This window comes from Onychomys torridus, chromosome 13 (assembly GCF_903995425.1).
Source record: "Onychomys torridus chromosome 13, mOncTor1.1, whole genome shotgun sequence".
Taxonomy (NCBI): Eukaryota; Metazoa; Chordata; class Mammalia; order Rodentia; family Cricetidae; genus Onychomys; species Onychomys torridus.
In genome coordinates, this window is record NC_050455.1 from 25146536 (window position 1) to 25159164 (window position 12629).

The 12629-nt window shown below is 44.9% G+C and overlaps 1 protein-coding gene across 2 annotated transcripts in view; it reads right to left on the reverse strand.

The window, feature by feature from the left end:
- The window catches only part of Dnajc18 (DnaJ heat shock protein family (Hsp40) member C18), a 37444-nt gene extending 32400 nt beyond the window's left edge, over nucleotides 1-5044 (reverse strand). The window contains exons 1-3 of one of the 2 annotated variants that reach the window (XM_036204841.1): nucleotides 4912-5043; nucleotides 4322-4415; nucleotides 2757-2943 (exon numbers count right to left, since the gene is read on the reverse strand). In XM_036204841.1, coding sequence (XP_036060734.1) covers nucleotides 2757-2860 — 104 coding nt within the window. In that variant the 5' untranslated portion in view covers nucleotides 2861-2943; nucleotides 4322-4415; nucleotides 4912-5043. Of the gene's footprint in view, nucleotides 1-2756; nucleotides 2944-4321; nucleotides 4416-4911 lie in introns of both variants that reach the window. The other variant, XM_036204840.1, reaches the window with a different exon arrangement.
- Nucleotides 5045-12629: the final 7585 nt, after the last annotated feature.

Consider the following 12629-nt stretch of genomic DNA (forward strand, 5'->3'; position numbering starts at 1 on the left):
CTTTTTTTAGATTTATTTATTATGTATACAGTGTTCTGTCTGCACATATCCTTGTAGACCAGAAGAGGGCGTCAGATCTCATTACAGATGGTTGTGAGCCACCATGTGGTTGCTGGGAATTGAACTCAGGACCTTTGGAAGAGTAAGCAGCACTCTTAACCTCTGAGCCATCTCTCCAGCCCTAATACACTCTTTTTTTTTTTTGAGCTGAGGATCGAACCCAGGGCCTTGTGCTTGCTAGGCAAGCGCTCTACCACTGAGCTAAATTCCCAGCCCTCACCCCTGCTTAAGTGCTGGATTTAAAATAGCATCACTCCCCACACCTGCCCTGAATTGGTTTTCTGTGTCCATGAGGCTAGGGTCCAAGTTCCTCCTTTTCATGTGAATATTCAGTTGTCTAAACATTTACTGAGGACTGTTCTTTCCTCCATTAAAATGTCTGGGCACTTTGTCAACAAAGAATGGACCAGAGCTAGGCTCAGTGGTACATGTCACCTGGCATTGCTAACATTTGATAGGCTGAGGCAGAAGACTTACTGGGAGTAAGTCTGTCTTGGAACCAGTCTGTCTACAAAGTGAAATCTTATCTAAACACAACAGCAGTAAAAAATCAGGGCCCATAAACACGAGGGTTATTTTTGGACTCTCAGCCTATTCCACTGAGCTACATGTTCGTCCTCACATCTGTCAGATGGTCTTCATTGTTGCAGTTTTGAAGTAAGTTTAAAATTTAAAGCATTACTCATCCAACTTTGATCTCTTTTAAAAACTGTATTGGCTATTCTGGGTCCCTTCCATCTCCATTCCATGTGATTTTCCTCTCTTTCTTCCTTTTTTTTTTTTTTTTTTTTTTAGACAGAGTCTCCCAGGGCTGCTGGGCAGTAGAGGCACATAACTTTAATCCAGCACTCAGGAGGCAGAAGCAGGTGAATCTCTGAGTTCAAGGCCAGCCTGTTCTTCAGAGCAAGTTCCAGAACCGCCAGGGCTAAACAGAGAAACTGTCTTGGAAAAGCCAAAAAACAAACAAACAAACAAACAAACCCAAACCAAACAAAGTCTCCTAGGGTACAGTGGCGCCTTAATCCCAGCACACAGAACAAACAACAACAACAAGGAGAGAGCTGCTTACTCTGTAGCTCTTACAGGCCTTGTCTTGCTATATAGACAGCTGGCCTCAAACTCACACTCCCAGCATCAGGTGGCTCTCAGCTGCCTATAACTCCATCTCCAGGGGATCTAACGCCCTCTTCAGGTCTCTGTGGGTATCTGCACTCATGTGCACAAACCCACACACAGACACATAAAGTAAAATTAATAATAAAAAAAGGGTAGTGGTGTCCTCTCTTATCGGGCCTAATTTTGTGTATGTCTGTGTGTTAAGGAGCACACAGCTCCTTATGTAGCTCTGGCCACCCTGGTAGTTGCCTATTCCTCCTGCTCCAGAGTGCTGGGATTACAGGTTTGCACAACCAGGCATGCCTAATGCCTCATTCCTGATTTTAGTCATTGGAGTATAATTAAAACTTCATCAATTTTGTTGACATTTAAAGAGTCAATTTAACCTTTGGTTTTTCTCTATTGTTTTCTATTTTCTACTTCATTTATATCTACTCTTGTATTAGTCCCTTTATCCATTTTATGTAGGTTTTTTTTTTTTGTTTTTTTTTTTGCCAAGAGTTGCAAACCCCAGATATTCCTGCTTCAACTTCAGTTCTGTAACAATAGACTTATGGCACCATGCCTACCCTCTGGTTTCTTTTTTGTTTGTTTGCTTTGTGGTTCTGGGGAGTGGACCCAGGGTCCCAATGCTAGGCAGGCACTCCACCAGTGAACTATATCCCCAGTCCTCTTTTCACTTTCTTTTTGAGACTGGGTCTCCCTAGTTGCCTAGTATGGCCTTGAACTAATTTTGTAGTCCAGACTGGCCTTAGCCTTTCGAACCTCTGCTCCCAGTCTCCTGAGCAGTTGGAATTACAAGCCTAGAATGTCACACCTGACTGGAAGACATCTTTTTAATTTTTTTAATGTACTGGAGATCAAACCTAGGGCTTCAATGCATAGAAGGCAAAGCTCTCTCTACTACTGAGTTACATTCCTGGCCCTTGCTATTTCTTACTTTGTTTTCTCAGCTTCTCTTAAAGCAAACCACACAACTCACATTATATTCTAATACTCCATTCTTACCCAGTCTTTTATCTGAAGTCAAGAAGCTAGTGTCTTTCAATAATAGGATAATGGGGGCTGGAGAGATGAATCAGTGACTAAGAGCACTGGCTGCTCTTCCAAAGGTCCCGGGTTTGATTCCCAGTAACCACATGGAGGCTCAAAACTGCCTACCTGTAACTCCTGTTCCAGCGTCCAAAGCCCTGAGCATAAATGCAGGGAAAACATCTACACACATAAAATAATAAATAAACCTAAAGAAAAATGGTGGTGACGCAGGTCAGCAGTTACATAGCCCATCCTGACACAGACACTCTTTTAAGCTCTTTATATAAAAATCCCTTATTTAATCCTACTACAACAGCAGTCCTCAACCTGTGGGTCGTGACCCCTTTGGGGCTTGAATGACCCTTTCACAGTGGTCACATATCAGATATCCTGCATACGATTCAGATATCCAGACAACAGTAACACAATTACAGTTATGAAGTAGCACAGAAATAATTTTACGATGGGGGTCACCACAGCCGGAGGAACTGTATTAAAGGGTTGCAGCATTAGGAAGGTTGAGGACCCCTGTACTGCAGGCTTACCTTTGTACCCCAAGTAGCTGTTCCTCTGTATAAGTGGAGCTCCCCTCTCCCTGTCGGGTCTGATTCCACTCATTCTCAGACTTGTTTTCCTTTGGTGCCCTCATGCAGTTACAGCAACCACAGGGATCATGGCTGCCAGGTCGTCTATCTTCTGGGTATTTGTTTCTTCTAATTGCATCAAAGTAAGCTGCAAAACAACAGCCAATCAACCTCCAGTTCAAACCAACTTAGACTTTGGTTTACTTTTGTGGAGATGGGGTCTCACTATGGCTAGCCTAAAATCCATAAACCCAGTGTTGGAATTACAGCCATATGAAACTATGTCCAGCTCTACACTTCTGCTACTTGCCTTAGCTCTCCGTGAGGCAGCTTGTAGATAAGCGCAAAGAAGTGTGAAGTAGTGTCTTTAGATGACTAAAGACATCATGGACACTTCAAAGTTTCCATTCAAAACTCCAACAAACATCTTCCCTGGGGTACTATACAGGATATACAAGGTGTACCCAAGAACAAATTTTAAATGCCAGAAACACAATGCCCCAAATTTTCACCATATTAAACAGTGCTCATTCACCAAATGCTCTTAGATACAGATGAAGGGCTTGTGAGGCCTCTACCCAATACCTTGCCTTTAGTGCAGTGTGGAGAGAGGCCCATTTCTTTGTGCTACATGGACAGAGGCGACATTGCTCATAAAATAATACTTTGCTTGCAATGTCTCCTACCTTAAATTTTAAAGCACAGACAGATGCTGTCTCAAAAATGAACAAACAAAACAAAACAAACAAAAAGGAATGGAGTAGTTTAATTCTTTTAGACTAGCATTTGTAGGAGCTGGAGAGATGGCTCACAAGCTAAGAGCTCTTGTAGAGGACCTGAATTTGGTTCCCAGCACCCATATGGCAGCTCAAACCTCTCGTAACTCCAGCTCCGGGTGGATCTGATGCCTCTGGCCTCAAAAGGCACCTGAACTCCCAGGCACATATTCCTTCCCCCACATACACATAATTAAAGATAAAATAAATATTTTTTTTTTTAATTAAAGGAGGGTTGGGGATTTAGCTCAGTGGTAGAGCACTTGCCTAGCAAGCGCAAGGCCCTGGGTTCGATCCTCAGCTCAAAAATAAATAAATAAATAAATAAATAAATAAATAAATAAATAAATAAATAAATATTAAAGGAACACTTGTAGAACTAATACGAACCAAGACACTGGTAGGCATATCAGGGGCTTTATGGGTGAGACCAATTCCTAGCCACAAAAATATAGTTTAGTGCAAGAGGATTCAAAAGTCCTGACACCTACAAAATGTACAAAGCAAGCCAGCGAGGACAGGCCACTCCTGTCTCGTCAGAAGACCCGAAAGGCTTTAAAAACATCTTTCTCTCCTACTTAAGATCCTCCAGTGGCACCCCCTTGACATTCTTCCTTTAAGGTATCCTTCATATCTTTACATGTAACGTTTTTCTCCACGCAGCTTCTTTTGACACCCAAGCTGTGTTTGGGTACCTTATCCGTGTGCAACCCAAACCCCCAACCTCGCTGTGGAAACCCAGCAACTTACTGGCTGTGTTTTGTAAAAGGCTGTTAACCGGCCAAACTCTCTCAGTGGATTGACAGTTCTGTGAGCTCGGGGACCCGCGTCTGTCAGATTCCCCCTGCAGAATCAGCATAACGCAGGACATATGATAGGTATTGGGGTCCAAGCTTCCTGCCTGACCGTAGGATGGAAAAGGACAGACAGCCTACTGGCCTCGATGAGGCCTTGAGGGGCAGGATCAACCCGGGACTGAGAGTCAGGTGGCCTCACGTAGAGGAGTTATCCATACAGGGCAGGGCAGCTACTCAGCATCCTAAGAGCCTTCGCATCACCGAGGCCAAGACCGGCCGGCAGCCGCGGGCTCTGGACGGGGCACGGCCGGGGCGGGGCGGGGGGCTCTGAGGAAACCAGTCGTAGCGGGTGACGACCACAGCCTCAGCCGGAGCCGGCGTCCCCGGCCTCTGCCCCGGGCCCTACCCGAACCCTACTCAGGCTTAGCATCTTCCCACAAGCCTCCATCTGGCCCAGGATCTCAGCCTTAGGATCCCAGGACGCCGCATCCCTCATCTCTCCGAATGCTGCCTCGTCCCACCCTTCAGTCGGGGACCTGGTACCTTGGGTCCAGCGCTCCCCGCTGCCCAGAGTGGCCGCCATATCGGTTTTCGGTCAGCAGGTCGGCGGAGCTTCGCAAGTCCCGGAGGCTGAAAGAGAAGGGGCGCGGAGCGCGGGGCACGCCGGTCATTGTAGTTTAGCCCGAGTGGGCTGCAGTGCTACGCGACTACAAGTCCCAGCGGGGCCCGCGCGAGAGACGCAGAGCTGCAGGGACGTGAAGAGGCCGCACCCCCGAGTGAGCCTTGTAGGGTTCGGTTGCCCGGTGTCGGCGGCGTGGCTGCTGGCTCTGACTCAGACTGTAGCTGAGGACAGTGGCTTCTCTCCTGCCTGATCCTGACAGCGTACGAAGATCCTGCGAGGCAACGGCTTCACACACTGTAGGCCCACCCGCGACATTTACACCCTCAGGAATGGCCATCTTAAGAATCTACCAATGCCGGCCGTGGTGGCGCACGCCTGCAATCCCAGCACTCGGGAGGCAGAGGCAGGCGGATCTCTGTGAGTTCGAGGCCAGCCTGGTTGGTCTACAGAGCAAGATCCAGGACAGGCACCAAAACTACACAGAGAAACCCTGTCTCGGAAACCCCCCCCCCCAAAAAAAAAAAAAATCTGCCAGTGCCTATAATGTGTGAAAGTCTATGCTAGGCCCTGGAGATAGAAAGATGGTTTGGGGAAGGCTAAACTCAACCCTAGGAAGTTTAATGCCCCCCCCCAAAAAAAGTAGGATGAATTTAATGTTAGACAGTAGTTTGGGCTCCTCCCATCCAAGTTCCTTAGGTATCAGAGGGACCATTACGGGGACGGTAAGTTTGGGGACTGCCATCAGAGCCCTCTCTTTGCCATTCCTTGTTTTTACTTCATTCCCGTCTACTCATGAGCCTCTGAGGCTTCTCTCCTCTTTCCCAATCCTTTCGCTGGCCCGTTTCCTTTTCTGAAGGGCCAGCTCTAAGAGGTTTGTAAAGAGGAAATGGGAGGAAGGGGACAGAGTTTCTTGTGGTTTTCACATAGTCTCGCAAAGAATCAAAGCAATTCTTTCACATGATTCACTGGAGAATCTCTGGTCTCCTTGCTCCCTTACTCATCCTCAGAGTAAGGTGATGAGATTGAAATCACTAAACCTAATCTAATCACCAAGTCAAAAATGAGGTCTGCAAAAAGGCAAAATGATCAGGATTTCAGAAAATTATCTGGAAAAAAAAAAGTACCTGGAATTTGATTAGCTCTCATTCAAGAAAACTAATTTCAATTTTGCTGTCAACCACCAGCTACTTAGGCTGTTGGGAAAGTGAGGTGAACATGGGGATGCCTAGCCCTGAACCCAAACAGTGTAGTGCTTATTAGGCACACATCATAGTCTCCAGTATGTCTAACTAGGTCCCCATGCCTGTATATCAGACCGTTATTATTACTACAAATAGGAAAAAAAGAATAACACTTCCAAAAAGGGATAGGAAGCCAATTTCCCCTATGTCCTAGCATCTGGCTCCAGCTACTAAAGTTAATGATCTTTTCCACTCCTGATTTCAAAAAAGATCAAAGGATAAGCCAGGCATAGTGAATCACATGTTTATCTCAGCATAAGAGAGGAAATAGGAGAATCAAGAGTTCAGGCAATCTGGGATACAGGAGACCTTGTCTTAAAAAAAAAAAAAAAAAAATGTGGCAGAAAACATCTGCTGTACCAGCACCCAGGAGGCTAAAGCAGGAGGATCCTAGTTTGAGGTCAGCCTGAGATACACAATGAGACCTTGTCTCAAACAAAAAAGCATGACAAAGTGAAGGGGAAGGACTGTGTATCACAACCAGGTGGATTACGTTATACTCTTAAACTTGAAAGACAAAAGCATCCAAACCATGAGGTAAGCTGAAGTTCCAACTCTGAGGCCCTAGGCCTCATATATTTCAGGTGCCAATATGTTAACAGAAGATGAACTGGGCAGGGGAGATGGCTCAGTGGTTCAAGGCTAGGCTCACAAACAAGAAGACAGAAGCCTGTCCTGAAGGATCCACTAGTGGCCCAGTCAGGAGCATGCATCTGATGATTATACATAAAAAGGTTTTCTGCTTTGGGGATTGTAGGTAGCCTGCTTCTAGAAGATGGCCAGCTGAGATAGTGTACTGCCTTGGATTCTCAGGGCACAGCGTAATCACAGATGTCTGAGCACCACCAACTGACAAGTTTCTGGCTAGACTGAGAAGTACCATGAATTATGAAGTCACTTGGGTTCAGAGTCTAGGTTTAAGAGTGTTGGGCAAAATTGGAAAACTGAGGCTTCCTGAGGAGCACTCACTCCCCATTCTCTGAAACCTCCCAGTAAAATAAAAAAAGGGGGGGTGGCAGTGACATTGCAACCTCAGATAATTACCATGAAAATGTACCCATTGACTCCTTTATGCCTCTACTGACATTTCTGGATTCATCTGTTTCTGATTATATCACTTGGACAAATTTAGAACTCCAAACCCCAACACTAACAACACTTCTGTGCCAGTTGCTGCTTATATTCACCAATCACTTAGCAGCAGAAGTCATTACCATCAGTCAACATCTGTGTTTGTATGAGGTGAAGGAGCCAAGGGAAAGCAACCAGTAGCCAGAGCAAAGTAGTCCCAGAGGTGGGCTGAAGAGTTGCTCAGAGGTTAAAAGCATGTACTGTTCTTGCAGAGGTCAGTTCCCAGCACCATGTCAGGTGGCTCCTAACCACTTGTAACTCCAGCTCCAGGGCATCCCACATCCTCTTCTGGCCTTCATGGGCAGCTGCATTCACATGCACAACCACACACACATGCACATATACACATAATTTAAAAACAAAAATAACAGAACTTCTGGGAGGGAAATAAGGGAAGAGAACGGGGATCTCCAAGCCAGTTCTCGGGAAGGAAATAGGTGTGAAAGTTGCAGGGGAAAGGAGAATGTTCACATAATCCAGGTGGCTGGCAATCAGGACCACAAGTTTATTTGTTTTTTGGGGTTTTTTTTTGGGGGGGGAGAGGTTGTTGTTTTTTAATTTTTTTAGAATTTAGTAGGACTAGCCTGGCTTTAGGAAATATGGTCCAGAGTAAGAGAAAGGGGGCCTGCAGACAGTTTCCTATCAGTTTTATCCACCACATTTAAAATATTTGTTTTTAGAGATACTGATGTGAGGTTTGCCCCATCCAGGACTGAAAGAAGAAATATTGGGTAAATTTTTCTTCTTTTGGTTAGGGCCTTTGTACCTGAGCTGGTGTGTTGCTTGCTTTCTTATAGGTTGAGCAAAGAAATAAGGCATTCTAAAACACACACACACACACACACACACACACACACACACACACACACACACGAGAGAGAGAGAGAGAGAGAGAGAGAGAGAGAGAGAGAGAGCCAACTTCCTGCTTTAGAACTGTGTAGTCTTGTATAAGAAAAGGGAGGAAGTTGTCTTGTAAATGGTCATCATCCTGTTGTCTAGACATCAAGGAAGAGATGTAAGCTTAGGGAAACTACAGGAGCAGCAGAGGGCTGCACTCGGATTTCCTGTCAGAGCGGGACTCTTGTATTTACATACAAAATAGGATCCCACCAAAGCCCCTCCCCAACCTAGTTTGCTGAGAGCAGGATTTAGTGTTAAATGAGTTCATCCTGGACCCCTCCCCAGAGTATTGTTACTTAGCAACAGGAACATCATCACAGCTAGGGTAGTACTGCAGTGTCAGCAACAGAGTAAGAGCCTTGCAATCTCAAAGATATTAATACCAGGTCATTCCTCCCCTCCCATATATAAATACCTTATGACTAACAGCTCACATTTGTAGTACATTATCCAGAGTCGGGAAAATTTGTGGCTTTGTAATGAAGAAGTCATATGAGTTAACAGAGTGAAATCCACCCATGTCCTTGACCTGATTAGTCCAGTATGCTAAGCAGTTGAACCAAGTGTCCATGGCAGAATAACAATTCTAACAGAACTCAAGACTTCTAGACATTGTTATGTCACCTGGAAAGTTCTATGCCAGTAATAGGTTTTTTGAACTGTAGCTGCATAGTAAAGCATGTGCTTTTGGAAGTGCAATTTAAATTCAATATGTCTAAAATTCTAAAAACAAACAAACAAAAAATAATGTAGTATGGGGTCATAGATGACTCAGTGGGTAAAAGCGCTTGCCCCATAAGCTTGAGGACTAGAGTTGGGGATCCCCTGCACTCATATAAAAGCTGGGTAGGCATGGGGGCCTGCTTGTGATCCCAGTGTTGGCAAAGTAGGAGATGGGTATTTCCTGAGGTGAGCTGGATAGCTAGACTAGCCAGACCAAGAAGCACTGGGTACAAGTGAGAGACCCTGCCTGAATATATAGGGTGAGAGACCTTGCCTGAATACATAGGGTGAGAGACTCTGCCTGAATATATAGGGTGAAAGACCCTACCTGAATATATAGGGTGAGAGACCTTCCCTGAATATATAGGGTGAGAGACTCTGCCTGAATATATAGGGTGAGAGACCTTCCCTGAATATATAGGGTGAGAGACCTTCCCTGAATACATAGGGTGAGAGACCCTGCCTGAATACACAGGGTGAGAGACCCTGCCTGAATACACAGGGTGAGAGACTCTGCCTGAATATATAAGGTGGAGAGTGAGTGAAGAGGCCTGTCAACATCTGGCCTCTACATGCAAATGTACACATGTGCATTCCCAGTCACAAATATGTGTACTCAGACATCTAAGTACACATAGCATACACACATAAGAAAGAATAAAAGAGGGGCTGGGGATTTAGCTCAGTGGTAGAGCACTTGCCTAGGTCCTCAGCTCCAGAAAGAAAGAGAGAGAGAGAAAGAGACAGAGAGAGAGAGAGAGAGAGAGAGAGAGAAAGGAAAGAAAGAAAGGAAGGAAGGAAAGAAGGAAGGGAGGAAGGAAGGAAGGAAGGAAGGAAGGAAGGAAGGAAGGAAGGAAGGAAAACTGTAGTGTTAGGACTAGAGATGTAACTCATTTGGTAGTGTGTCTGACTTGCATGAATCTCTGAGTTTGATCCCCTGCACTGCATGACACTGGGCATGGTAGTACATATCTATGCTTGGGAGTGCAGGCAAGGTTATCTTTGGCTACACTGTGAATTCCAGGCTAGCCTGGGATAGAGGAGATCCTGTTTCAAAATTAATAAATACTATATATGAAGAGTACTCCAGGAAATGGCTCTGAGACACTGAGATATGTATACCAAATGATGATTAATGAATGTTTCTGTAACAAGCAAGGGAACATAGTCATGTAGAAGAAAAACTGAGGCCCTTCCATCCACCAGCCAACCATCAGCCAGCCACATGTCCTCAGCAGCCCACAGCTTGTGAACAAATGCCTTGGCTCTGAATTGTGGTCTGGGAGGTAGCACCCTAGGCCGTCTGCTACAATTGTTGATGTCTTGCTTCCCAAGTACCTTTCCCCATTCTTCCTGCCCAATAAAATGTGAGGTGAACAAGGCATGGTACAGCTCATTCTCTTAATACACAAAGAGAAGGAAGTCCACAGAATGTTGAAGACTTGCCTGGAGTCACCAGAGACTGTCTTTGGCCCCTACTCATCTTTTCTTTTTAGAATAGGATTTTTTTAAACAGTGTCTCATTGTGCAGCCAGACTGGCCAGAACTTGTTGGCCTTAAATTCACAGAGGTCTTCCTGCCTCTGCCTCTGGAGTATTGGGATCAAAGATGTGTGCTGTCTCTAAATTTTTTTAAATTTATTGTTATTTTATGTGCATTGGTGTTTGTCTGCATGTATGTTTGTGTAAGGGTATTGGGTCCCCTAGAATTTATGTTGTGAGCTGCCACCTGAGGTGCTGAGAATTGAACCTGGGTCCCCTGGAAGAGCAGCCAATGCTCTTAACCACTGAGCCATATCTCCAGCCCCCTGTCTTTAATTTTTTAAGACTAATTTTTAGATGGTGTGTGTGGGTGTGTGCACACACATGAGTGTGCTTGCAGAGAACAGAGGGTCAGATTGCTGGAGCTGGAGTTACAGATGGTTGTGGGGGTGTGGCTGCATGACCTTTGTGCTGGAAATGTAACTCCAGTCTTCTGGAAGAGCAGCAAGTATTCTTAACTGATGAACCATATCTTCTGGCCCTTTTCTTTCTTTCAAGGCTTATTTATTTATTATGTAAACAGCATGTATGACTGCAGGCCAGAAGAGGGCACCAGATCTCATTACAGGTAGTTGTGAGCCACCACGTAGGTGCTGGGAACTCAGGACATCTGGAAGAGCAGTCAATGCTCTTAACCTCTGAGCCATCTCTCCAGCCCCGTCCCTTTTCTTTAGACATGGTCTTACAATGTAGCTCCAGGCTGGCCTCCAGCTTAATATTCTCCTGCCCAAGCCCCTTACAGTGTTAAGATTATGAGTGTAAACACTACACCTGGTTTTCATCATCATCATTATTTTTTTGTTTTTTGAGACAGGGTTTCTCTGTGTAGCCCCAGCTGTCCTGGAACTCACTCTGTAGTCCAGGCTGGCCTCAAACTCAGAGATCCTCCTGCTCTGCCTCCCAAGTCCTGGGATTAAAGGCATGAGTCACCACTACCTGGATTCTTTATTTTATTTTATTTTATTTTTTTTGAGATAAAGTCTTTTTATGTAGCCCTGGATGGGCCTAGAATTAGCTATGTAGAGCCGACTGGTCTTGAACTCAGAGATCTGCCTGCCTCTGCTCCCAACTTCTGGGATTAATCTCTCCAATCAAACTCAATCTTTCCAAACTCTCATTTTAATAGTTTTGAGGGGTTTGAGGTGGAGAGATGACTCAGTGGCTAAGAGCACTGGCTGCTCTTCCGGAGGACCTCTGTTTGAGTCCCAGCACCCATATTTAACTCCAGGGGATCTGAATTCTTCTTCTGGCCTCTGTGGGCACTGCACATTGGGTAGACATACATGTAGACACAACAGCCATACATCTAAAAATAAATTTTAAAAAGAGAGAAAAAATTTTTTTTATAGTTTTAATGAGATGGAGGTGGGGAGAATGAGACTTTTTGTTCTCGCTCTTTCATATCATTTTGTAAAGTTTAAGCTGGAAGAAAATGGCATTTGTTTCTGCAGATTAAATACACGATATTCTCTTTGGGTTCTAAATTACTCTTCAGGCACACACATACAACTATTCCCTCTATTCTTTCCAAACTAATAGCACAGTAGCCATAGCTATTCCTAAGAAAACATATATTTCCTTTTATCCTCTCCTTTTTAGGAATTGATGCTACAGAGCTAGAGAGAAGGCTCAGCCTCTGAGAACACTGGCTGACCTCGGTTGGATTCCCAGCACCCAGAAGACAGCTCACAACCACCTGCCACTCCAGTTTGGGGGAACCTGACACCTTCCGTTCTCTGAGGGCACCAGGCAACAAGTGGAGCATAGACATGTACGCAAGCAAAACACCCATACACATAAAAGTAAATTTTAAAAAATCAAGTGATGTCACAATGCACCTGAGATCCTTGATTCTGTTTCTAAGAAACAAACGTTTGAGCTGAACAGAGCAAATCAGGTGAGTCTTTGGTGTATGGAGCCCTGTTATCTGCCTTTGTAAACCTTTCTACTGTCCCATAGCCAGGACCAAATGATGGCAGCTTACTCTGAGGCAGGCAAAGGACATTTGTCTTTGTCAGCCCTGAGCAATTTGTCAAAAGGAACTGTCTTTCTCATGTTCTTTTTCCTGGAGATTTCTTTTTTCTCTTTCTCTTTCTTTCTTTT